The sequence below is a fragment of the Oratosquilla oratoria genome, chromosome 26, assembly GCF_046742065.1.
Source record: "Oratosquilla oratoria isolate Oo_2021 chromosome 26, ASM4674206v1, whole genome shotgun sequence".
NCBI lineage: Eukaryota > Metazoa > Arthropoda > Malacostraca > Stomatopoda > Squillidae > Oratosquilla > Oratosquilla oratoria.
In genome coordinates this window covers 21,157,695-21,185,375 of record NC_134802.1, presented here as the reverse complement: position 1 = coordinate 21,185,375, position 27,681 = coordinate 21,157,695, and the positions used below count along the sequence as shown (strand labels likewise).

General features: G+C 40.9%; 1 protein-coding gene across 9 annotated transcripts in view; it reads left to right on the top strand.

Annotated features, from left to right (window-relative positions):
- Positions 1-27,681, top strand: part of LOC143039407 (histone-lysine N-methyltransferase SETD1-like) — a 109,231-nt gene that overhangs the window by 66,234 nt on the left and 15,316 nt on the right. For 8 of the 9 annotated variants that reach the window (XR_012967634.1, XM_076209392.1, XM_076209390.1 and 5 more), the window contains 5 exons: positions 31-158; positions 968-1,132; positions 7,959-8,153; positions 16,446-16,668; positions 17,410-17,694. Coding sequence is in view for 8 of the 9 variants with exons in the window: in XM_076209392.1 (XP_076065507.1) it covers positions 31-158; positions 968-1,132; positions 7,959-8,153; positions 16,446-16,668; positions 17,410-17,694 (996 nt within the window). In the remaining variant the exon portion in view is untranslated. The remainder of the gene's footprint in view (positions 1-30; positions 159-967; positions 1,133-7,958; positions 8,154-16,445; positions 16,669-17,409; positions 17,695-27,681) is intronic. The other variant, XM_076209395.1, reaches the window with a different exon arrangement.

The following is a 27,681-nucleotide window of genomic DNA, read 5'->3' as shown; positions in this document are numbered from 1 at the left end:
GGTGTACTGAATGCCTATTATTTATTTCAGGTGGGAGCTCTGATAAATCAGAAGTTGATGAACCTTTCAAAGAAGAAGAATCAGAATCTGAATCAGAATCTTCTGATGAGGAATCATCTGATTTGTCAGCACATGAAGAAGAGAATGAGGATAATGTGGTAAGTTATGAATTGTATAACTTCCACTATGGGGTAGTGAGTTTTCAGCCATTGAAAGTTTAGGCAGCAGTTATTACTCTCTCCTTTCTCCCTCTGTTATGGGGTGGAGAAGAATGCTGCCACTGTGTTCCCTTTATATGTCATAGAAGGTAACTAAATGGAAGGGAGGGAGGAGATTATGGGTCACCATTCTTTATTCTTATACAAAATCTTGGCATAATAGGGTTTGGGTAGAGGACTCCAACCATAATCATAGTAATTGGGTCATTGAATGTACATAGATGTAGTGTGGATGAAAGCAAAAGGCTAAAGCATCTTGGGGAATTTTGAATGGTAGAAGAGAATAGGGAATATTTATTGTGGTGGTGGGAGATGCCAGGAAAATTACTGATGGGAAAGGAGAATCATAGGGTTTAGTAAAAAAGGGGGTACAACATATTGAAAGAGATGAAAGCTGGTAAGGAATTTAGGTTAGGTGGTTGTTGTGTGGAGTGTCAACAAAGAGAATAATAATGATTATGGAAAGGCTGGTGAGATAAGGGGGAGTAGTTTTATTAAAACAGCTATTGAGATATACTATCATATGCCTAAGGAAAGGAAGTGTACCAGTGGACTGGAGGAATACATGTGAAGTTCCTTTATACAAGGGGATGGGAGTGTAGAGAGAGTGTAATCTTGAACTTGCTGCCTCCCCCTCTTTTTTAAGGGGAAAGGCCTTTTTTATATATGTACATATTTCTTTTTACATGTACTTGTGAATTTTTAATGTATGTATGTATGTATTAATGCTATTTTATTCTTTTAAATAGGATTACAGAAGTTTGGAGGAAGAATTTGAGAAATTCTTAAAAGATGTTATAGATACTGTTATGAAAACTCCAGAGAGGAATCGACCGCCAACACCTCTACCAAATGATTCTGTTGACAGTAATGATCTTTGGATGGATGCTGGTACTACACCCACCAAAACAAAGGTGTGTAATAGAATGCGTGTACAGAATTTTGGTGTTTGGTCATCATTATACATCATTCTCTTACTTATATTTTTCTTTTTTAGTCTCTTTAAACATCCTTGGACATATACATATATGTCAATATCAATCAATCAGCCATCCTGAGTCCACTGCTGAACAAAGGCCTCTTTCATAGCATTCCATGATTCACACAACTGTGACAACCTCTGCCATGTCACTCTTGCAAACTTCTCTATCTTATCTCTCCACCTTCTGTTTGGTCTCCCTCTTCCATGTTTCCTGTCTTGTGGCATCCATTCAGTAACACACTTGCTCCATTGCTCATCAATTATACATACTAACTTACCTGCTATTAGACATTAGTAAAGCTTTTGACGCTATCCCCCGCCACAATCTAAAAACCAAAATATATAACACATATACAAAAACACTAAAAGATGGCTGGCCAGTTATCTGGCAGGCAGGAATGCATATGTGTCATATAATGGCCAATTATCGCACACCAGAAACATCAAGAATGGAGTACCACAGAGCTCTGATCTATCCCCCACACTCTTAACCACTTCAGTACGGGACTTAAATCTCGCGGGCAGCAGCCAATGCCAGCCGTATGACGTGTCGTAATAATACTCGCATCATAAAATATAGTAACCGCTTATATTGATCGTTCTCTCTTTCACCCGCGAATTTTGAAAACCACAGAGAATGGGATTCAGGGCGCATTTGGGAGAATGTAAAAACACAGGGGCGACTACAATAAATATAATCAAGACGCCGATATGGCAGCATTGCGAATCCACTTGCTCCTCATGACGCCTACGTGTGCGGCACCGTATGGAAGGGGTTAACCTCTTCACTCCGGGGCACATCACTCGCACGTCTGACAGCATTAGCTGCCAGACATGCGATGTTGCATCTTAATAATCACATTATAAAAAATAAAGTCACTGCTCAATCGCTCATTCTCTTTCACCCGTGAATATTGATAACCATAGAAAATATGATGAAGCCAGTTTAGAGAGAATGAGGGTCACACAGGTATGACTACAATAAATATAATCAAGACGCCGATGTCGGCATCATCGTGTACCCACTTGCTCCTCATGACGCCTACATAGGCGTCACCGTATGAAAGTGGTTAAATCTATACATGTATGATATACCCACACCAGACACCTCAGAAATACAAATCTCTTCCTATGTAAACAACATAACAATCACATGTACACATTGTAACACAAATCTGCAGAAATAATACAGCCATACCTTGATACACTCAACACATGGTTCATTACGAACAGACTCAAAATAGCCCCAACCAAATCTATAGCAACACTTCTCACCAACTGGACAAAAGAATGCAAATACATACCTCATCTCTATATCAACAACACTCTTATACCACACACACACCGAAAAGTCTTGGTGTAACATTCAATACATCCATGTCATTCAAACAACACATCACAAACAAAAAATAAATGCACACCTAGACTCAACATACTTAAATCAATCACTGGAACAACATTTGTACAAAACAAACTAATACTACAATATACAAACAATGCATACACTCAGTGATGAATTATGTGAGTCCAGCATGGGCACCTAATCTCAGTGAGACACACCTCAACACCCTTCAGACCATACAAAACAAAGGCTAAAAAACAAATACAGGCTGCATATATACTACACCTACAGACCATCTACACTATGAAACAAAAGTCCTCAAAGTCAAAGATCACCTTGACATGAGAGGCACACAAACACTTGCTGCAGCCTCCACAAACACAGCACACCTGCTACACTACATAGCAGAACACCCACACACACCAAGAAACATAAAAAAAACACCCAAATACCTATGTCACACACAAATACTTTCTTCTCCTCTAAAACCACCAAATACCGGCCTCCGGAAATATATTCATAATTACATCACTCACTGCTCCATTAACACACTAAAAGACAACACATTGCTGCATGCCAGACCCCCTGATATCCATCCCTCTGAATCCTCTCTCCCATGAAAAGATTACCTGCCCAATTCCACTTCCTCCCTTTTACCATTTACCACAATATTTTTCACTCCAGTCTGCTCTCTCACCCAACTTGTTCTCTTTTGGTATCTTAGTGTTATTCCCACCATTGATCTCTCTATTCTCCTCTTTGCATTCCTCAGCTTTGTCTCCATCACCTTCATTAGTTTCCAAGTCTCACACCCATAGATTATTGGTGGCAGAATGCATTGATTGTAAACTTTACATTTCAAACATAAAAGTAGAGAGCCTCTCATGATTTAATTGTACTTACTAAACATTTGGTGAGAAGTGTGTAGCATGTAATGAGAAGAGTGTAGAAGAAAGGGAGGCTTTTTGGATAGTTTAAATGAGTGCATAGAGGGTTTAGGGAGAAATGTCAATGTAGTGGTATTGGGAGATCTCAGTGCGAGTGTAGGAGATGAACCAATAGATGGAGTGATAGGGAAGTGTAGAGTGCCAGGAAAAAATTGTAATGGAGAGTTGATGGTGGAGATAGTCTAGAAAGTTGACGATACCAAACACAGTGTTTAGGAAGAAAGTCAAGCATAAGTACACATGGGAGAGGGTGGTGGATGGAAGGGTGATAGGGTTTTAATGGACTATATAGCGGTAACCTGAAGTGTGGGAAGAGTTTTGGATGTATATATTCTTAGAAAGTGGGGGAATATCGGATAATTTCCTGGTGGAAGGTGAGTTGAGAGTGGAGGACAGATGGAGAAAAAGGAAAAGGACAGAAGGTAGTGAGGTGCTTAGAGTTTACATATATATACCAAAGGCTCTCTCCCCTACAAGGGAGGCAGCCAAAAAACAAAGCCACTCCCAGCCATTCCATCCCCAACAAACTCCACTCTCATCCATCCCTTTCCCTCTCTCTTATCTAGGCACCTCCTGGATGAGGTCATCCCTGCATCTTGCCTACTGCCTTAGGTCAGAAGCAGTGTTGCAAGACACAGCACATCCACAGCAAGGCTGCATTATTAAATCAGCAACCCCCTGTCTCAGTCCCCTCATGCAGAAAAGAAGATGGGGAGAAATTCCTTTGGGTCTGGGTCAATTTATTTTTCAAAAAAAAAAAAAGAAAAAAAAAAGGGGGGGGGGCTAGACAGAATTCAGAGCAACAACAAAGATGGCACCAGCACTTTTGCAATTTGACATATGAACAAAGATTGGACAAATTAAATTTACCAACCCTAGAGAAGAGAAAAAGGTGATTTGGTAACTATCTACAGAATTATGAAAGGGATGGAAATTCTTGATAGGGATGACCTACTAAAATGGGACCGAAGAAATACAAGAGGGCACGAGAAGGAACTTAGAAAAGACAGTTACAGAAGAGATCTGAAAAAGAATAGCTTTCCACACAGAATGATAGATATCTGGAACAAGCTGAAAGAAGAAACAGTGAGTGCTAAAACTATACATGACTTTAAGAAAAAACTGGATGCAGGAAGATACAACAGCGGGTCACTACGAGCATAGCTCTCCCCCCGCAAAATACAACTAGGTAAATGCATACTCCCTCACTCCCCCATCCCCCACCCACTCTCCCTCATGCATCACAGCATCATCTATATACAACCATTCTCCCTTCACCCCTATCTTCTGTCCTCTCCTGTCCTTCCTCAACAGACATTCCCCTCTTTCCCAATACCCCATTTACTCCATCCACCCATCTCATCCTAGGTTGCCCCCTCATGTTCACTCCTTCCACCTCTGGTTTCCACACCTCTCTTACTAATCTTTCTTCACTCATTCTTTCTATGTGTCCAAATCATCCCAACACTATTTCATTGGGATGCTTAGAGTAAACTCCATAAATGAGAAAGAAAAGGAGAAGGAGTACAAGAAGAAGCTGAGAGAAGAGTGGGAGGGAGTGAAGGATAGAGTACAAATAGTGGAGGAGGAATAGGGATATTTCAAGGAGGGAGTCACGAGGTGTGCAAAGATGGTGTGTAGAATAAGGAAGATGAGAGGAAATAGAAGAAAGGGTAGTGAGTGGTGGGATGAAGCAAAGAAGGTTGTACAAGAGGAGGAACAAGCATTCACACATTGGTTGCAAAATAGGATGAGAGAATCATATGAGAGGTGAAAACAGAAGTAAAGCATATAAAGGAGGCAAAAAGGAGAGCCGGTATGAAATAGGGTGAGAGTATAACAGAAAATTTTGAAATTGATAAGATGTTTTGGAAGGAAATTAAGAGAGAAATGGGAAGCGAATCAAATAGAGAAGAAAAGGTAAAAGGTGCAGATGGAGAGATGATAATGGAAGAGACAGCAGTAAGAGGAAGATGGGCAGAGTATTTTATGGAGTTTTTAAATGTGAAGAAGGATAAGGAGGGAAAGATGGTTGCAGTGGGAAAGGCTAAGAAAATGATAGTAATGAATGAGGAAAATGGTGGAGAAATAAGAAAAGGTGAGGTGAAAGCAGTTATAATGATGAGAGCAGGTTAGATGGGTTTTTTGTGAAGTGTCAAAAAAAGGAAGGTACAGTGATGGTGGACTGGCTGGTGAGGTTGTTTAATGTTTGTCTAAAAGAGGGTAGAGTGCCGGAGGACTGGAGGAGTGCCTATATAATTCTGCTTTACAAAGGAAAAGGGGACAAGTGTGAGTGTAGTAGTTTCAGCGGGATCAGTTTGTTAATTGTAGTTGGGAAGGCTTATGGAAGGGTTATGATTGAGATGATTACAAGAAGAACAGTGTGGGTTCAGGACAGGTAGGGATTGTGTGGATTAAATTTTTGTGGTAAGGCAGATATGTGAGAAAGCTTTAGGAAAAGGTAAGGATTTATTTTGGGGCCTTTATGGATTTGGAAAAGGCTTACGACAGGATAGACAGGAAAGCACTGTGGGAGGTATTATGGGATAGGAGGAAAGCTGTTAAGAGCAGTCAAGAGTTTTTACCAGAGTAGTAGAGCCTGTGTTAGAATTAGAAATGAAGAGAGTGAGTCGACTGAGGTAAAGGTAGGACTTTACTAGGGATGTGTTATGTTGCCTTGGCTGTTCAATATATACAGGGATGGGGTGGTGCAAGAAGTAAACGCAAGATTAATGAGCTGGGTATTGGAGATAGTTAAAGAAAATGGAGAAAAATGGGAGATAAGTCAGTTGTTTGCTGATGACACTGCTTATAGCAGGATTAGTGAAAGGATTAAGGAAGTTAGCGACGGAGTTTGGGAAAGTGTGCAAAAAAAGGAAGTTGAAGATAAATATGGATAAGTGTAAGGTGGTGAGATGTACAAGGGGAAAGGATGGCAGCAAATTGGAAGTATCAAGAGAGAGAGACTGGAGGAAGTGGATAGCTTTAGATACTTGGGTGTGAATGTGGCAATGTACATTGAAAGAAGTGACTAAATGCCTTGGGGGGATTAAGAAATGTAATGAGAAATAGACATTTGGGAATGGATGCTAAGAGGAGAGTGTAAGAAGGAGTGATTGTGCTGACAGCACTGTATGGGGCAGAAACGTGGAACATAGAGAGGAAGAGTTTAAGTGTGTTAGAGATGAAATGCCTGAGAAGTATGGTAGGGGTCAATACACTGGATAGTGAGAAATGAGGAGACCAGGGGTGGAAAGAGTATTGGGATGGTTTGGACACATGGAAAGAATGAGTGAAGAAAGATTATTAAAAGAGGTGTTGTTGTTGTTGTTGTTGTTGTCGTTGTCGTTCCCTAGACTGTCTGTCCGAGCAGTCCCGTCTCTCCAAGGAATGCCACAGCCTAAACTGGGTTTTCCCACAAATCCTTTATAGAGTGTATGTTGTGTGTTGAAGGCAGAGGTGGAGGGAGTGAACATGAGGGGTTGATGAAGGATGAGATGGATGGATTGGGTAAAAAGGACATTGGGGAAGAGGGGATTGTCTGTTGAGGAAGGAAGGGAGAAAGCAGAAGATAGAGGTGAGTGGAGAATGGTCGTGTATGGATGATGCTGTGATACAATTAAAGGGAGTGAGTGGGGGATATCCCCCCCACAGTCCAAAGAGATTTCTCCCCATCTTGTCTTTTTCTGCATGAAGGGATGGGGGTGTGTGCCATTTTAATGAAATGGCCTTACTGTGGATGTGCTGTGTCTTGCTGCATTTTTTCTGACCCAGGGCAGGAGGCAAGATGTAGGGATGACATGTCATCCAGGAGGAGCCAAGAAAAGAGGGAGGGAGGGGGTGATAAATGGGAGTGAAGTATGTGGGGATGAAATGGATGGGAGTGTATGCCTTTGACTTTGGCTACCTCCCGTATAAGGAGGAAAAAACCATTGGTATATGTATATATGGGATTTCTCCTCGTCTTCTCATTTTGTGCATGAGGGGACGGAGAGGGGGGTCGCCGAATTAATGATGCGGCTTTGCTGTGGATGTGCTGTGTCTTGCGACACTGTTTCTGACCCAGGGCAGTGGACAAGATGCAGGGATGACCTGTCATCCAGGAGGTGCCAAGGTAAGAGGGAGGGAAGAGGGTGGAGGGGAGTTAAGCATGTAGGGGATGGAATGGGTGGGAGTGGTTTCTATGCCTTTTTCTTTTGGCTACCTCCTGTGTAAGGGGGAAAGAAGCCTTTGGTATATGTATGTACATACATACACACACACACCAAAAGACCCTTTCCCCTTTATAAGGAGGATAGCCAAGTCAAAGTATACAGCCATCTTAGGACCTTCCTACACCCATTCAAAAATCCATCTGTTGTTCCTCCCATCTTAGTTTCTCAAGGATGAATGGGTATTCCAGTCCCATACCCACTGCTTGAGAATATGCTTTACAATTACAGTTTCATCATATGTTTGTCTTGCTGCAGGTCTCTGCAACTACTCCGTTAATAACGCCGAAGAAGACCACAAAATCTCCAACATCGAAAGCCCCCAAGAAACCCAGGGCGAAACCTACACCTAAGAAACCTGGCAAAGCCAAGGTTGATAAGGTATCAGAGACTGTTACCAAACAAGTCAGGCCAAGTCAGAAACCTGATGAACCCTCACAACCTGGTTCGGAGGTATGTGATGACATCAGCAAGGTTGAATGCACCCAAGACCTCTGGTTTGCTCCTCCTTATTTTTTTAACTTGGAATTTGTTTAAACGAGGGAAAAAAAAAAGTACTTGGTAGCTGCTGCTGCTGCTTTTTTTTTATTATTAAAGAAAGTAAAGGCTTGTAGAGCATAAGAATTGTTTTCCAAGTATAATTTTTTCTACACATTAAAAGACACCTAAGCTGGTAATATTTAGAGGCATTTTACATTTGAGTGCTTGATTTCATGATGACTTGACCTGTAGTTTGGAGTTTAGTAATCATTTTTAAAGGGATTTTATTCAGAGCTTTAATTTTTGGCTTATGTCATGGTAGTGTTTCAGTAATGCATTTTGATTTTCTTAAAGTAGTCCTTTTCATTTTAAAGAGTGTGTGTGTGTGTGTATATATATATATATATATATATATATATATATATATTATACACACACACATGCATGTATATAAACATATGTATATATATATATATGTAAATAGTATATATGTATATGTAAATATTTATGTATTGTATGTGTGTTTGTATATATATATATTTTGGAAGGAGGCCATTTTGAATACAGGCTTTGTTGAATTCTACAGCAGTAGTAGCATTGTTCAATTTGTATGAAATTCTCTTGAATTTCTTATGAGAGAGTGGAGTTTGGAGGTCAGGGTATTGATACAATCTCCAAGGTACACATTGCCATACTCCAGATGTCTTTCAACCCAATCAGAGGTCATCATCAGGAGTTACAATATACACAATAATACAAGAAACAGGAATGACATATGGAGCCTATTTTGTACTGTCAAAGAAACCCTGGGAAAGGATGTCAACATAGCTACCCACAGAGCACCAACTAGTTGCCATTAGGTTGTTGGTAAGGTTTCCTCATTGATGGGATTGAAACTTTAGGTTGTAGCTGTATATTGATGGCTGGTTTATCTAGATGAATAGAAATTGATTCTGCCATCCTTAATCTCTTTCTGTCTTGTTGTCAATACAGAATCGATCTTTGCATTTCTAGTTGTGGTCTGGTTAGGGAATGTCCATGCAGGTTACTGGAATGATGGAGTATGGCCCTGTCCTGCAAATGCTGCATCATCCTTTTTGACAAGGTGGTAGCATTTGAAGATATATACTGTGAATTGAGGCAACTGCAGTCACCAAAGTTGCAAGAAAGTTGGTATATAAGATTCACCTCTTATAAAGCCTTTGTCTGTAGGAGGCAGCTATTTTTCATGATGAAGCTTGATGGTCTTTTTGTTTTATAGAAAATTATGAGCTTCAGAATGGCGTTGGTGTCTGTAGGGGTTACATAGTTGCTAATTATCTTTTTATAGCCTTTTTGTCTTCTTTGTATGCGTAGGACATGAAGTTCTTGTAGTAGAGGGAAATTGTAGAGGGTAATTCTGTTGGTGAAGGGGCTTGTGTCATGAAACTTTCTAAATACCGTTTTATTGTCTCATCAACTAATTGTTTAGGGTAACCATTATTGGCAAGTTCTGAGACTAAATTCAGCATTAGTGGGAGTCCAAGTTGAAGAATGTCTAAGGGCTCTCTTAATAAAAGAATTTACCACACTCCAGCAGTATTTCTCTGGGCACTCACTAGAACTACTGAGAGAGAAACCCAGATTTGTAGCCTTTACATAGACTTAGTGGAGAAAGAGCGAGGGCCACAGTGAACTAAAACGTCCAAAAGGGGGAGTTTATAGTTAGCTTAGTTCATGGGTGAAGTCAAGAGAAGAATTATGTTTAAAGGTGCTTACAATTTGTAAAATATTATTTTAATTTTCGACGCTGATGAAGACATCATCTATGTGCCTCGTGTACACAGATGGTAGAAGTTTGGGATTATGCAGAAATATTCTCTTTTCTATAGTGATGTGATATGGTTTAACGTCACAAACTCCTCCCATTGGAGGGCTAGGACAGTGCCCCTTACAGAGGACTTTGTAGCGTGGAATTTAACCCATATCGGACACAGAGCCGAGATATCGGTTTGTTCGACAGAGTCCTAATGACGATATTTCGGCTCCGTTTAAATTTCGCGGTTCTTAAAGATATTCGTCTTTGTTTACACTGAGCCGAGACTTGATGTATCTAGACCAACCATTGGCCTATCATTTCCACGAGGTGGTCCAGCCAACCAATCACAGGGTGGCTTATAAATTGAATCTCATCAGCAGTAGCGGCACATTCGCTTTCCTGATCAAAGTGCGTCGGAAACGTTTACATATTTTGCCCATTTTTTTTCTTGTGATTAGTGCCGTAATCAGAAAAAAAATTGTTATAGAAAAATAGATAAGTATCTGAGGAACAATACTTATAATAGATATTGTTATACAGTGCGTAATACCTTTGAAATAGGCAAATATAAGACGGCCTCATTGCAAAAGTCATGGCGTCTGCGTGTTTTAGTGGTGAAGATGAAATTGTCTTTCAACTTTCTGATTCTAATATTTTTTTTTCATTATCCATATTAATTTTTCTTAGTTTCCTTTTCATCAAAAGAAAATACAGACTCTAAGCTTTATTTTGATGTATAATCATCCATATTATGTTTAATAACAAGTACATTTGTAAATAAAATTAAAATGTGAGTGTATGGGCCATTGTATCCATTGTTTTTATGAACGCATAGCAAATGCTTTGTTTACATATGTGCTCCGGGCAATAAGGGTTAATGAACCATGCCCTTGATTCAACTTCACCCGTGGCAGGATTCGAACCGCCATCCCTTCGACCTTCGCCACAAGTAACAACGCCCTAACCCACTCAGCCAGCAAGCTTCTTTATATATTGCCCATATAAAAAATTAGCAAAGAGGACACCCAAGGGGGACCCCTTGGCAACACCAACTATTTGGACATGTTGCCATCAAGGCCATAAAATGGGGCTTCCTTGGTACACACATGAAGATACTGTAACGCATCTTCAGGTATTGCTAAGGGGGCCTCTTCTGCTTCTCTATTGTGGTAGATCCTACTACAATCATGTCAATAGTCTCATCGACAGAGACATGGGTCAAGAAACTGATCACGTCCATGGAGCCAATGATGCCGGAAGGTAGTGTAGATCTTAAGATGCCGAGGAACTCCTCTGAAGACTTTAGACTATAAGTGACAGGGATGTAAGGGGTGATGAGTTCGTCCAGGCGTTTTGCAAGTTTATAATTGAAAGGTGATATTTGGCTGATAATAGGGTAAAGAGGGGAATGTTTATGGGTCTTGATGTTCCATAGGCATTACCAAGTTTGTAATCACTATCAACGAGAGAGAGCTTAGGAGAACCAGCAGTACTGTTGTTGCATCTTATTATACAGTTAAGACAGGTCTTGAGGCTGCTTGCTGGTTTTTCATGATATGCTTGAATTTTGTTGTGTCTCCCAGTATGTCTCACTAATTTTTATATGGGCACTATAGAAAGGAGAATATTTCTGCATACCGGCAATCCCAAACTTCTACCATCTGTGTATATGAGGTACATAGATGATATTTTCATCAGCGCCGACAATGAAAATTGCATTTTACAAATTGTGAGTGCCTTTAAAATAATTCTTCCCTTGATTTCACCCATGAACTTCAAGCTAACTATAGACTCCTGTTTTTGAATGTTTTAGTTCTCTGTGGCCCTCACTCATTCTCCACTGAAGTCTATGTAAAGGCTACAAACCTGGGTTTTTGTTTCATTGGTTCTAGTGATTGCCCAGAGAAATACCACAGGAGTGTGGTAAATTCTTTTATTAAGAGAGCCCTTAGACATTCTTCAACTTGGACTCCCACTAATGCTGAATTTACAGTCTTACAACTTGCCAATAACAGTTACCCAAAACAGTTGATGAGACAATAAAATGGCATTTAGACAGTTTCATGACACAAGCCCCCTCACCAACAGAATCACACTCTAAGAAGGGGTTTACTCAGTCTAATTGTTCGTCGAATGCAGTTTGACAGACACGTGTTTAAAGTGATGTGTGAACGGGGTATTTGGTTGTCGAACAACGTGTTCGACAACCAAATACCCTGTTCACACATCACTTTAACCTCTTCAGTACGGGCCAAAATCTCGCGGGCAGCATTAGCTGCCAGACGTATGATGTGTCATAATAATACTCGCATCATAAAATATAGTCACCGCTTATATCGATCGTTCTCTCTTTCACCTGTGAATTTTGATAACCATAGAAAATGTAATGAAGACAGTTTAGAGAGTATGTCATTACGCAGGGGCAACTACAATAAATATAATCAAGATGCCGATATGGCAGCCTCACGTATCCACTTGCTCTTCATGCTGCCTACGTATGCGGCACCGTATGGAAGGGGTTAAACATGTGTCTGTTGAACCGCGTTTGATGAACCGTTAGACCGTGTAAACCCCCCTTAACATTTCCCTCTACTACAAGAACTTATGTCCTACACATACAAAGAAGACAAAAAGGCTATAAAAAAGATAATCAGCAACCATGTGACCCCTACAGACCCCAACACCATTCTGAAGCTCATAATTTTCTATAAAACAAAAAGAACATCAAGCCTCATCATGAAAAATAGCTGCCTCCTACAGACAAGGGCTTTATAAGAAGTGAATCTTATATACCAACTTTCTTGCAACTTTGGTGACTGCAGTCACCTCAATTCATGGTATACATTTTCAAATGCTCACCTTGTCAAAAAGGATGACGCAGCATTTGCAGGACGGGGCCATACTCCATCATTCCAGTAACCTGTATGGACATTCCCTCACCAGACCACAACTAGAAACACAAAGATTGATTCTATATTGACAACAAGACAGAAAGAGATTAAGGATGGCAGAATGAATTTCTATTCATCTAGATAAACCAACCATCAATATACAGCTACAACCTAAAGTTTCACTCCCATCAATGAGGAAACCTTACCAGCAACCTACGGGCAATTCATTGGCACTCTGTGGGCAGCTATGTTGACATCCTCTCCCAGGGTTTCTTTGCAGGTACAACCTGTCACATTTCATATGTCATTCCTGTTTCTTGTATTATTGTGTATATTGTAACTCCTGAAGATGACCTCTGATTGGGCCAAAAGACATCAAAAGTTATGCAAAATGTACCTTGGAGATTGTATCAATACCCTGACCTCCAACCTCCACTCTCATATAAGAAATATCAAGAGTACTTCATACAAATTGAACAATACTACTACTGCTATAAACTTCAATAGATATGTGTGTGTGTGTGTATATATATATATATATATATATATATATATATATATATATATGTATGTATGTATTTATGTACGTGTGTATATTTACCTAGTATCTTTAGGAAGGGGAGCTATGCTTGTGGTGTCCCGTCTTTTTGTATTGCAGTGTCTAGTGTGCTCTTAAATTTGTGTATAGTTTATGCATACACTATTGTTTTATCCATTTTGTTCCAGATATCCACCACTCTGAGTGGATTCTTCTCCTCCTCCTCCTCCTCCTCCTCCTCCTCCCCCCCCCTCCCTCCAGGTCTCTTCTATAGCTATCCTTTTTGAGTTTCTTATCATGTACCCTTGTATTTATCTTATCCCAATTTAATAAGTCCTCTCTATCAAGGACGTCTATGCCTTTCATGATTCTGTATATGGTCAGCAGGTCACCTCTTTCTCTTTAATTTAGCCAGTCTCTCCTCATATAACAGGTTTGAAAGTGATAGGGCCATTTTTGTGGCTGCTCTCTGGATTCATGTATTATACAGGAAGGGGAGCTATGCTCGTGGTGACATGTCTTTGTATCTTGCAACATCTAGTTTGTTCTTAAATTCTTGTATGGTGTTTGCACACACTATTGTTTCATCCAATTTGTTCCAGACATCCATCACACTGTGTGGATTTTTTTTTTTTTTTTTTTTCTCTTCTCTTCAATCTTCTATAACTGGGGTTACTAGACTGGATAGAGTGAGAAATGAGGTGAGGAGGAGAACATGGGTGGAAAGGGAGTTGGGAGATAGAGTGGATGAAAGAGTATTGGGATGGATTGGACACATGGAAAGAATGAGTGAAGAAAGACTAGTAAAAGAGGTGTGGAAGGAGTGAACATGAGGGGCTGACCTAGGATGAGGTGGATGGATGGAGTAAAAGGGGCATTGGGAGAGAGGGGAATGTCTGTTGAGGAAGGACGGGAGAGGACAGAAGATAGGGGTGAATGGAGAATGGTTGTGTATGGATGATGCTGTGATGCATGAGGGGGAGTGGGTGGGGAGTATGTATAAGAGTATGTATAAGAAATAAATTGACACAGCCCAAAGGGATTTCTCCTCGTTTTCTCCTTTTCTGCATGAGGGGACGGGGGGGGGTCACCGATTTAATGAAGTGGCCTTGCTATGGATGTGCTGTGTCTTGCAACACTGCTTCTGACCCAGGCCAGTGGACAAGATGCAGGGATGACCCATCATCCAGAAGGTGCCAAGAGAAGAGGGTAGAGGGGAGTGGAGTATGTTGGGGATGGAATGGGTGGGAGTGGTTTCTATGCCTTTGTTTTTTGGCTACCTCCCTTGTAAGGGGGAAAAGGCTTTGGTATATGTATGTATGTCTTCTATAACTGTCCTTTTTTAGTTTCTTTTCACATCCCCTTGTTTTTCTTCTGTCCCATTTTAATAAGTCTTCTTTGTCAAGGACTTCCATGCCTTTCATGATTCTGTAAATGGCCAATAGATTTCCTCTTTCTCTTCTTTGTTCCAGGGTTGTTAGTTCCAGTTTAGACAGGCTTTGCTCATATGTCAATTTTGAAAGTGTTGGGGTCATCTTTGTCGTTACTCTTTGGATTCTTTCTATTTTTCTTGTATTCTTTTTTGAAGTGGGAGTCTATATAGTGTCGTTGCATACTTCAATCTTGGTCTTATCAGTGTGACTAGTATTTTCTTTACCATTATCTCATCCAAGTAATTAAGCACCACCTTTATTGATCTTAATAGATTGTAGGTTTCTCTAACTATTTTGTTTGTTTGTCTGGAGACGTGTCTTTGGTGATGATTACTCCAAGGTCCTTTTTGGAATCAACTTTCTTTACTTCCTTTTCACTGATTTTATATTGTCCTGATATTCTTTTTTTACTTTTTCCAACTTCCGTTACACTATATTTCTTAATATTGAAGTTCACTATCCATTTCTGACTCCATTTCCAGACCTTGTTCAGGTCTCTCTGTAGTGATTCGCAATCTTTTTCCATGGATTTTATTAGGGATAGAATGAGTGGGAATGGTTGTTATGCCTTTGTTTTTTGGCTACCTCCCTTGTAAGGGGGAAAAAGCCTTTGGTATATGTATGTATTTCTTTTTCCATCTCTTACCCTCCTCTTGTATCTCTTTCAGAATTTATTTTGCTATTTCTTTCACTTCTTTTTTTCTCAAGTATCTAGCTACATTGTGTTTTTCTTTAATACCATATACCATTACACTTTTTAATCCTCCAAGGCATTTACTCACATCTCTCAATCTACATTCTACCTCCACTTCTACTCCTTCCTTTCCCACAACATTCTTTGTTAAAGTTCACTTCCCACTCTTGATTTCATTTTCAGACTTTATCTAAGTCTTTCTGTAGTGATTCACAATCTTCGTCTGTACTTTAGTATATTTGCATCATCTGCGAACAAGTTTGTATAATATCCCACACCTTCATCTGTGTCATTTATACATATGGCAAACATGATTGGAGTCAATACTGAACCTTGCGGGAGACCACTTATCATTTCTTCCCAGGTCGAGTGTGTGTGTGAGTGTATATATATATATATATATATGGTTTAGATATGTATATACATATACTTGTTTGAGAAATATGGGTACTCCTTTACATTTGGCCCTTAAACTTATCCACAAATTTTCAACCCTTTTTTTGTCTGTTCATAATTGAGATCCTTGAAACATTTCAAATACCTAGGTATTTTCCACACCTGAATAAAATCCCCAGTTGGCAGCCCAATTGGCTCATTATTGTCAGCATGTCAGCTGAGATGGATCAGATGTTTGGATCTAAAAAAAAATTAAGAATGCTTTATGGTAGATAAATTACATCCCAGTTTGGTTTATAGTTGAATGCAGGCAACTAGTTGCTATGAATGACTGCATGATTCATTTTCAATAACAAAATGTAGGTGAGAAGAGCTCATAATGCTTAAGGATTTGGCAGTTTGTTGGATTCCCAATTTAATGTCTCAAAACAACATAACTTCAGTTTGATCATAATTCAGTAGTAAGAATAATTTATGTTAAATATAAGGAAGTACATTGTTTATATTTTGCGTAGACTGACACAGCTGACGAGAAGAGTGACTTGGAAGATGGCAGTGGTGAATCAACCGCAGCTGCAGAGGCTCTTATACAGCTGGCAGGTGTAGCTGTCAATGGTACCAAGTCCTCTTCTAGTAGCTGTAGTGAAGATGATCAGCGGTCACCTGTACTCATGGAACACAGTTATTGTTTACCATGGACACCCAAAGAAAGTTCTCAGAGTTCATCAGCTGTTTCAGGTAAAGATGTGCTTACACTTTGTGTTATTTAAGTGTTTGTTAGGTAATATATAGACACCCCCCCCCCCATGTACTGATGTTGAGCATATAATGTATAGATTTTCATCACCCTGAATACCAATACTGAGTATACAACAAGTAATTTTTGTCATCAAACTGTGAAATAGATGTTGGGGATGTGATAGTACACTTGTTACTTTATTAGATTGGGGAATATTTAGCATTCTGTTTGTACTCTTTTGTTGTTTTTGTTGCCTTGAGTATCACTAACTGGAAACCAGCAGCTTCACACACAAAGACTGGTAATAGTCATAGAGGCCTCCCATAGATCTCTGGAAAGAAACTTTGGGTTGTTCTTGTTTTATTGATACTGGACTGTTTCTATGCCTTTAGCTGAAAGTACCAGAAGAGGAGCTGCCACAGTTTGTTAACACTCCATTTATGAAAAGGTGTAAGAAATACAGTTGAAATTTATGATATCTATGACCCAGTTCAGAGACTGAGTGGTCCCTCATGGATAGTGAAGGGGTTGACAGATTTTGAAAATGTGCATTTCCTCAGTCCTTATTGTAGAACCACCACAAGCAAGTACATATAATTGGTGGATTGTCTGCCACTAGCACCACAAAGCAGGAGTTGACATTTGGACCCTACTGCTGTGGATGTTGGTGTGGGTATGGGTATTTTTGTGTAAATTAACAATTACTTATTATATTCATTTGATTAATTTATCATTTCCAGAAACAGTCACTGAAAAGGGAAGTAAAACAGCCGGTGAAATGGATCACGATTATACCCGGCCAAGAACTCCACCAGTGGCTAAAATGGGGGTGAAAACCACCCCCAAAAAGACTCCAAAGCCCACTGGAAAGGAAAACAGAATCGCACATGTGCATAAGGATGCTGAAGGAGATGCCTTTGACAAAAGAAGATTGGGCAGTAAGCCAGTTTTGGCTTCTGCCACCACCTTTAAGCTTAGGAATCAATTAGATGAATACAATGTTTTGTATTCATTTTTAATACGAGGTATGTGCAAATCATATAAGCATATTTATGTATCATTTCAGGTGCGAATGCATGTGAAGCTTGGATTAGTAAAAATTACAGAAGTTTGATTGTATATAGGAGTCATTGACTTTTGTAGCTAACGTTCTGTACTTAAAAGTTAAGGGAGAATTCAGATTATAATTATGGGTTAGGTAAATGTGGGTAAAAAGAATGTGAGATGTACAAGGGGAGAGAATGACCGGAATTTAGAAGTGAGTATTAAGGTACAGATGGAGAGATGATAATGGAAGAGAAGGCAGTGAGGGGAAGATGGGCAGATTATTTTAGGGAGTTGCTAAATGTGAAAGAGGATAGGGAGGGAAAGATAGTTGCAGTGGGAAGTGCTAAGAAAATGACCGTGATGAGTGAGGAAAATGGAGGAGAAATAAGGAAGGATGAAGTGAAGGCAGTTAAGATGATGAGAGCAGGTAAGGCACCTGGTCTGGATGGATGCCATGCAGAATGTCCAAAAAAAGGAGGTACAGTGATGGTGGACTGGCTGGTGAGGTTATTTAATGTTTGCTGGAGAGAGGGTAGAGTGCCAGAGGACTGGAGGAGTGCCTGTATAGTTCCACTTTACAAGGGAAAAGGGGACAAGTGTGAGTGTATTAGTTTCAGAGGGATTAGCTTGTTGAGTGTAGTTGGTAAGGCTTATGAGAGGATTAGGAGAGGAACAGAGGGAGTAATTGGTGAGGAACAGTGTGGATTTAGGACAGGTAGAGGTTGTGTAGATCAGATTTTTGTGGTAAGACAGATATGTGAGAAAGCTATAGGAAAAGGTAAGGATGTTTTTTGGGCTTTTATGGATCTGGAAAAGGCTTATGACAGGGTAGACAGAAAGGCACTGTGGGAGGTTTTGCAGATAGATGGGATAGGAGGAAAGCTTCTAGGAGCTGTCAAGAGTTTTTATGAGAGTAGTAGAGCATGTGTCAGGATTAGAAAAGGAGAGAGTGAGTGGTTTCAGGTAAAAGTGGGACTTCATCAGGGATGTGTTATGTCGCCCTGGCTGTTCAGCTTATACATGGATGGGTTGGTGCGAGAGGTAAATGCAAGGGTGGTGGGTCAGGAATTGGAGATTTTTAAAGAAAATGGAGAAAAGTGGGAGGTGAGCCAGCTGTTGTTTGCAGACGACACTGCGCTTGTAGCAGGATCAGAGGAGGGATTGAGGAAGTTAGTGACAGAGTTTGGGAGAGTGTGTGAAAGAAGAAAGTTGAAGATAAATGTGGGTAAAAGTAATGTGATGAGATGTACAAGGGGTGAAAGTGGCAGCAGACTGGAAGTGAGCATTAAGGGAGAGTGACTGGAGGAAGTGGATAGTTTTAGATACTTGGATGCAAATGTGGCAGGAAAGGAGTGGAGGTGGAGGTAGAATGTAGATTGAGAGAAGCGAGTAAATGCCTTGGTGGATTAAAAAGTGTAATGAGGAATAGACATTTGGGAATGGAGGCTAAGAGGAGACTGTATGAAGGAGAGATTGTGTCAACAGTACTGTATGGGGCAGAAACATGGAACATAAGAGAGGAAGAGAGAAGGAGTTTGAATGTGTTTGAGATGAGGTGTCTGAGAAGTATGATGGGGGTTACTAGGCTGGATAGAGTGAGAAATGAGGAGGTGAGGAGGAGAACAGGGATGGAAAGGGAGTTGGGAGATAAGGTTGATGAAAGAGTATTAGGATGGTTTGGACACATGGAAAGAATGAGTGAAGAAAGACTAGTAAAAGAGGTATGGAAGGCAGATGTTGAGGGAGTGAACATGAGGGGGCGTCCTAGGATAAGATGAATGAATGGGGTGAAGGGGGGCTTTGGGGAAGAGGGGAATGTCTGTTGAGGAAGGACGGGAGAGGACAGAAGACGGGTGAATGGAGAATGGTTGTATATTGATGATGATATAATGCATGAGGTGGAATGGGTGGGGGGATAGGGGGTGAGGTAGTATGGGTGAGCAAAATTTGACGCAGCCTAAAGGGATTTCTCCCCGTCTTCTCCTTTTCTGTGTGGGGGGGACGGAGAGGGGGGTTCACCGATTTAATGAAGCGGCCTTGCTATGGATGTGCTGTGTTTTGTGACACTGCCTCTGACCCAGGGCAGTGGACAAGGTGCAGGGATGACCCGTCATCCAGGAGGTGCCAAGATAAGAGGGAGGGTGGAGGGGAGTGGAGTGTATTTATGGATGGAATGAGTGAGAATGGTTTTTATGCCTTTTTCTTTTTGTCTACCTCCCTTGTAAGGGGGAAAAAGCCTTGGTATATGTATGTATGTATGTGTTAAGGGAGAAAGGCTGGAGGAAGTGGTTAGCTTTAGATACCTGGAGTCACATGTGGTGGGAAAGGGAGGAGTGGAGGTGGAGGTAGATTGTAGATTGAAAAAAGCAAGCAAGTACCTTGGGGGATTAAAAAGTGTAATGAGAAATAGACATTTGGGAATGGATGCTAAGAGGAGATTGTATGAAGGGATGATTGTGCTGACAACACTGTATGGGGTAGAGAAGAAGAGTTTAAATATGTTTGAGATGAAATGTCTGAGAAGTATGGTGGGGGTTACAAGGTTGGATAGAGTGAGAAACGAGGAGGTGAGGAGATGAGTGGGGTTTGGAAAAGGAGATGGGAGACAAGGTTGATGAATGAGCATTGGTATGGTTTGGACACATGGAAAGAATGAGTGAAGAAAGATTATTAACCTCTTCACTCTCGGGCACATTGCACGTCTGGCAGCATTAGCTGCCCGACGTGCGATGTTGCGTCATAATAATTGCATTATAAAAAATAAAGTCAGTGCTCAATTGTTCGTTCTCTTTCACCCGTGTATTTTGATAACCATAGAAAATTGATGAAGCCAGTTTAGAGAGAATCGAAATTACATAGGTACAACTACAATAAATATGATTAAGATGGTGACGTCGGCATCATCGAGTACCCACTTGCTCCTCATGCCGCCTACGTAGGCGTCACCATATGGAAGTGGTTAAAAGAAGTGTGGAAGGCAGAGGTGGATGGAGTGAACATGAGAGGATGAGATGGATGGGGTAAAAAGGGTGCTGAGCAAGGGGAGGGAATGTCTGTTGAGGAAGGATGGGAGAAGGTAGAAGATAGGGGTGAATGGAGAATGGTTGTGTATGGATGATACTGTGATACATGGAAGGGAATGGGTGGGGGATAGGTGGTAGTTATTTTGACACAGCTCAAGGGGATTTCTCCCCATCTCCATGGTTACTGCATAAGGGAGATGGAGAGGTGGGGGGTGGTCACCGATTAAATGAAGCAGCCTTGCTATGGATGTGCTGTGTCTTGCTGGATTGCTTATGACCTAGGGCAATGGGTGAGATGCAGAGATGACCTGTCTATCAGGAGGAGAGCCAAGATGAGAGGGAGGGAGGGAGGGGTGGTGAATGGGGGTGGAATGGCTGAGGATGAAATGGGCGGGAGTGAAATTATGCCTTTTGACTTTGACGACCTTCCTTGTAAAGGTAAAAAGCCCTTGACCCTTGACATATGTATGTATGTAACATTGATATTTCTTAGACTAGGATGAAGATTTTGAGAGGCTCTGGAACAAGAGAGGAGAAGCAAAACATAAGATAAGGGAGATAAAGAGAGTATGCCACAAAACTGATTCCAAATATAAAAAATAAATCATACAAAAATCGACTAAAACATATGAATTTGTTTTCCATAAAAAATTGTAGACTCAGGTGGTGACTTGATACAGGTCTTTAAGATTCTAAAGGGAATTGACAACATAAAAAGTGACAAAATTTTCACACTAAATGAGAATCAGACAAGAAACAATGGTCTCAAACTGTCTGGAAATAGATTTAATTTGGAAGTGGGTAGAAACAACTTTGCCAACTGTGTAGTTAATGAATGGAATAAACATCCTGCAGAGGCAGTGCAATGTAGTTCAGTTCGAAGCTTTAACCACTTCCATACGGTGACGCCTACGTAGGCGTCATGAGGAGCAAGTGGGTACGCGAGGATGCCGACGTCAGCGTCTTGATTATATTTATTGTAGTTGTACTTGCGTGACCCCCATACTCTGTAAACTGGCTTCATCATATTTTCTATGGTTATCAAAATTCATGGGTGAAAGAGAAAACAATTAAAACAGCGGTGACTATTTTTTTAATGCGAGTATTATGACGCAACATCACGTCTGGCAGCTAATGCTGCCCGCAAGATTTTGGCCCGTATTGAAGGAGTTAAGAATTATTTAGATAAGCACCTAAGCAAGATGCCACAATGACTATCATTTATTATTTGTTTAGTTATCATTTGTCTGTTTATTATTTGCTTGATTCTCATTTATTATTAGTTATATGTCAACTTATTATTATTTGATATTTACCAGTTTGTTAATTATTTAACTATACCTATGCATTTATTTATGTATTTTATTTATTATTTGGTTCAAGGAGGGAGTCATAAGATGTGCAAAGACGGTATGTGGAACAAGGAGGGCAGGAGGAAATAGAAGGAAGAGTAGTTAATGGTGGGATGAGGAAGCAAAGAAGGGTGTAGAAGGGAAGAAGCAGGCTTTCATACATTGGCTACAAATTAGGACGAGGAGAGGAAAAACTGAAAGTAAAGTGAGCAAAAGTAAGATGATGAGTTATATGAGAAATTATGATAGTGTGCTGAAGGTGAGTTTGATGGGTGAGAGGCTGGAGGAAGTGGAGAACTACTGAAGTGGATGGGAGGGTAAAAGGAACAGTGGTTGCAAGAGGAATGTCTGTTGAACAAAGAAGTGTGGAAAGGATAGGAGTGATTAATAGGAAAAGGAAGAATACAAGAAGAAGCTGAGAGAAGAATGGGTGGAAGTGAAGGATAGAGCTAGGAGTGGAGGGATGGGGGTGTTTCAAAGAGGAGTCACAAGGTATGCAAAGATGGTGTGTAAAACAAGAATGAATTGGAAGGGTGGTAAGTAGTGAGATGATGAAGCAAAGGACATTGTAGAAGAGAAGAAACGAGTATTCACAGATTGGTTGCATAATAGGACGAGAAAAATGTATGAAATGTACATATATCAAAGATGGTGTGTAAAACAAGAATGAATTGGAAGGGTGGTAAGTAGTGAGATGATGAAGCAAAGGACATTGTAGAAGAGAAGAAACGAGTATTCACAGATTGGTTGCATAATAGGACGAGAAAAATGTATGAAATGTACATATATATATATATATACAGGTAGTTCTCGTTTTGTGCGAGATATGGGTTCCTACAGGCTTCGCACAAACTGAAATCGCACAAAAAAAACATATTTTCCCCATAAGAAACAATGGATAATAGGGGGGATGCGGGTTTTGGCCCAAAAAACTTCCATTTTTTGAACAAAAAACACATTTATTTGACTAATAAAGTGAACATGTTCTAAAAATGTATCGTTCTAAACCTATAAGTAACACTAATGTGTAAATAAAGTGTAAATAAAGCACCCATTAACACTCAACACGATGCTCCCTCACTTCTCACAGTCCCTCACAGTCACTCGCCATCTTCGTCTGTGCTGTCCACCTCCTCTGGCACATCCACTTTCACTTCCACTTCCTCTCCTATAGCTTCAGGGTCATCCACTTCCTCTTCCTCTTCTGTCACTGGTTGCACAGGCGGTTTATTGAAAAACTCCAGCATGGTGGTCTGGCGGTTTTTCTTTTGAAATTCAGTCTGCATTTGAGTGTAGCAGAAAAGTGTGTCCATACACTTTCTTGTGATTGTGGTGCTTCGTTCAACATTGGGGTCGTGTTCTTCCAGCATGGCAAAACCTTCTTTTATTTTTCCTAATGCTTCACTGATAACAGTGGCAGTGAGCGTCCGTCCTCCCTCAGCCTTGTCTGCCGCTGCCGTCGCTTCTGCTTCTTCTCTTTCCCTCTTGTTCTCTTCTTCGATGTCCAGCAGGTCTTCATTGCTCAATTCTTGTCTGTGTGACTGAAGCAGTTGATCAATGTCCTCTTCCTCCACTTCATCAAGGCCTAAATCCTGGGCATAGCTGATTGTGTCCTTGTTTGCCTTCGAAACGATGTCGTCCACATTGAAGTCTTCGAAGGAATGAACAAACTGAGGACACAGTTTTTTCCAAACACCATTCAGACATTTCGTTGGCACTTCATCCCAGGACTGCTTGATAAAGGTTACAGCATCTTTTATTGTAAAATTCTTCCAGAAATCTCGCAGCGTCTTGTTCATCTTGTTCGTTTTCTTTACTGCAGCAGCCATCGTAGACCTCAGGTAGTAGGACTTGAAGGTTTGAATCAGCCCCTGGTCACAGGGCTGCAGCAGAGAAGTCGTGTTGGGAGGCAGAAAGGCCAGCTTGATGTTGTTGCTGAGATTTTCAAGACTGGCTGGATGACTGGGAGCATTGTCTACCAGCAACAAGATCTTGAAGGGGATGCCTTCCTTGTTGCAGTAGGCTTTCAGCTCGCTGTGCAACTTGTTCTTGTAGTAGTCACTGAATATTTTCCCAGTCATCCAGCCCTTCTTGTTGGCGTACCAATGGACTGGCAGGAAAGCCCGGTCATATCCCTGAAACACACAAATTATCCGAGAATTAAGGTGTGGCCATACTCCTTTTTCTTAACAAAGAAAACATATAAGCCAGTCGCTTGCATCACAAACCTAAGTATTTTTAATGTCACTTGTGTACACTTCACAAACCCTGATTAATTAACGGTATTAAATATTTTATTATTTAACACAATCAATAACAATAACAACATAAGAACTGTAGAATAAATAAATAAATATTAAATAAACCAATCTTACCTTAAGGGCTCTGGGGTTCTGAGAGTGATAGATGAGGACAGGCTTCAGCCTGCAGTCCCCCTCAGCGTTGGCCCCCAGCAGCAGCGTCAGGCGGTCCTTGGACGCCTTAAAACCAGGCGCCGTCTTCTCCTCCTGTGCGATGTACGTCCTCGCTGGCATCTTCTTCCAGTAAAGGCCGGTCTCGTCTACATTGAACACTTGCTTGGATGAGTATTGTCCTTCTTCCAGGGTCTTCTTAAGCATCTCTGGGAATTTCCTGGCCGATTCTGTGTCTGCTGATGCTGCTTCTCCGGTCATTTTGATGTTATGAAACCCGTGTCTTAGCTTAAATTTTGCAAACCAACCAGAACTTGCTTGGAAGGATGTATTTGGCCCGTCATTTCCTTCGATGTCGTTAATGAGGCTTTTAGCTTTTTCCTGAATGATGGCCAAACTAACAGGAATGCTGTTCTTGTTCTGGTGTTGAATCCAATTCGCCAGCATTTTTTCCATCCTCTCCATGGCCGACGATCTGCTGTAGGCTACCCTCTGCAATGTCCTAGACGAACCTGCTTCCACAGTTGCTCGTATTTTTGCAGCATTGTCTCGGACGCGCCGCAGTGTGCTCTCCCCCAATCCCAAGGCATGGGATATGATCGAAGTTTTTTGTCCTTGGTCATACCAGCTCAAAATTTCCATTTTCTTAGCCAGAGTGAGTGACTTGCGCTGTATTTTCTTAGCTGGAGGGCCGCTGCTGGTTCCAGGAGAAGATGAAGGACGTTTTGGGGCCATTTTGACGAATGAGTTAACTGGCTGGACTGGCTGTGACTGCAAACACACGAGAGGGCTGTAAACATTGAACTGGGAGCGGGAGCGGCCGCCTGTCGGCAGGCAGCGGAACTACATATCTGGCGCACTGTTTGAAATGCGGTTGGGGCAAATCGCATCTTAGCGAACAGATCGCACAATTTTAATTAATTATAATATTTTTAATGTCGCATCTTAGCGAATTCGCACAAACAGAACACGCACAAAACGAGAACTACCTGTATATATATATATATATATATATATATATATATATATATATATATATATATATACATATATACCAAAGGCTTTTCCCCCTTACAAGGGAGGTAGCCAAAAAACAAAGGCATAAAATCCACTCCCACCCATTCCATCCCCACATACTCCACTCTCATTCACCCCCCTCCCTCTGTCTTATCTTGGCTCTTCCTGGATGATGGGTCATCCCTGCATCTCACCTACTGTCCTGGGTCAGAAGCAGTGTCGCAAGACACAGCACATCCACAACAAGGCCACTTCATTTAATTGGCAACACTCCCCCCTTCCATTCAGAAAAAGAGATGGGGGGGAAATCCCATCATGCTGTATTAAATTATTTTTCACACATACTCCCTCACCCCCCTATATCCCACCCACTCCCTTTCATACATCACAGCATCATCCATACACAACCATTCTCCATTCACCCCAATCTTTTTTCCTCTCCCATCCCTCCTCAACAGACATTCCTCTCTTTCCCAATACCTCTTTTACCCCATCCATCCATCTTATCCTAGGTCGCCCCCTCATGTTCACTCCTTCCACACCTCTTTTACTAATCTTCACTCATACTTTCCATGTGTCCAAACCATCCCAATACTCTCATTAACCCTATCTCCCAACTCCCTTTCCACCCCTGTTCTCCTCTTTACCTCCTCATTTCTCAATCTATCCAGCCTAGTAACCCCTATCATATTCCTCAGGCACCTCATTTCAAACACATTCAAACTCCTCTCTTCCTCTCTCATGTTCCATGTTTCTGTCCCATAAAGGAGGCAAAAATTAGAGCAGATGTAAAATGGAGGAAGAGTATGACAGAGTATGACAGAAATGTTTGAAAGTAATAAAAAGATGTTTTGGAAGGAAATTAAGAAGAAGGGGAGGCAAATCAAGCAAAGAAAAGGTAAAAGGTGCAGATGGAGAGATGATAATTGAAGAGGAAGATAGGCAGAATATTTTAGGGAGTTGCTGAATGCGAAGGAGATTAGGAAGGAAAGGTGGGAGTGGGAGGCACTAAGAAAATGACATTGGTGAATGAGGAAAATGGGGAAAAATAAGAAAAGATGAGGTAAAAGTAGTTATTAAAATTATGAGAGTAGGAAGGCACCTGGGTTAGATGGGTCTCATGTGGAGTGTTTAAAAAAGGGAGGTACAGTGATGGTGGACTGGCTGGTGAGGTTGTTTAATGAATGTCTAAATGAGGATGGAGTGTGGGAGGACTGGCAGTATAGTTTTGCTTTACAAGAGAAAAGGGGACAAATGTGAGTGTAGTAGTTTCAGAGGGATCAGTTTGTTAAGTGTAGTTGGGAAGACATATGGGAGATTTTTGCTTGAGAGGATTAGGAGAGGAACAGAGGGAGTAATTGGTGAAGAACTGTGGATTTAGGAAAGGTAAGGGTTGTGTGGATCAGATTTTTGTGCTAAGACGTATATATGAGAAAAGGGTAAGGATGTTTTTTAGGCCTTAATAGATTTGGAAAAGGCTTTAGAGAGGGTAACCAGGAAGGCACTGTGGGAGGTATTGCAGATATATGGGATAGGAAAGTTGTTAAGAGCAGTCAATTGTTTTTACCAGAGTAGTAGAACCTGTGTTAGAATTAGAAATGGAGAGAGTGGTATGAGGTAAAGGTGGGACTTTGCCAGGGATGTGTCATTTCACCATGGGTGTTTAATGTGTACATAGATGGGGTGGTGTGGGAGGTAAATGCAAGGGTAATGGGCAAGTGATTGGAGATGGTTAAAAAAAAAAATGCTTTTGTACATGGATGGGGTGGTGCGGGAGGTAAATGCAAGGGTAATGGGCAAGGGATTGGAGATGATTAAAAAAAAAAAAAAAGAGAAAATGGGAGATAAGCCTGTTGTATGCTGATGACACTGTACCACTTGTAGCAGAATCAGAAGAAGGATTAAGGAAGTTGGCGATGGGGTTTGGGAAGGTGTGTGAAAGGAGGAAGTTGAAGGTAAATATGGGTAAAAGTAAGGTGATGGGATGTACGAGAGGAGAGGATGGCAGCAAATTGGAAGTGAATATTAAGGGAGAGAGGCTGAAGGAAGTAGATAGCTTTAGGTACTTGGAGGCACATGTGGGAAAGGGAGGAGTGGAGGTGGAGGTAGAATGTAGATTGAGAGAAGCAAGTAAATGCCTTGGGGGATTAAAAAGTATAATG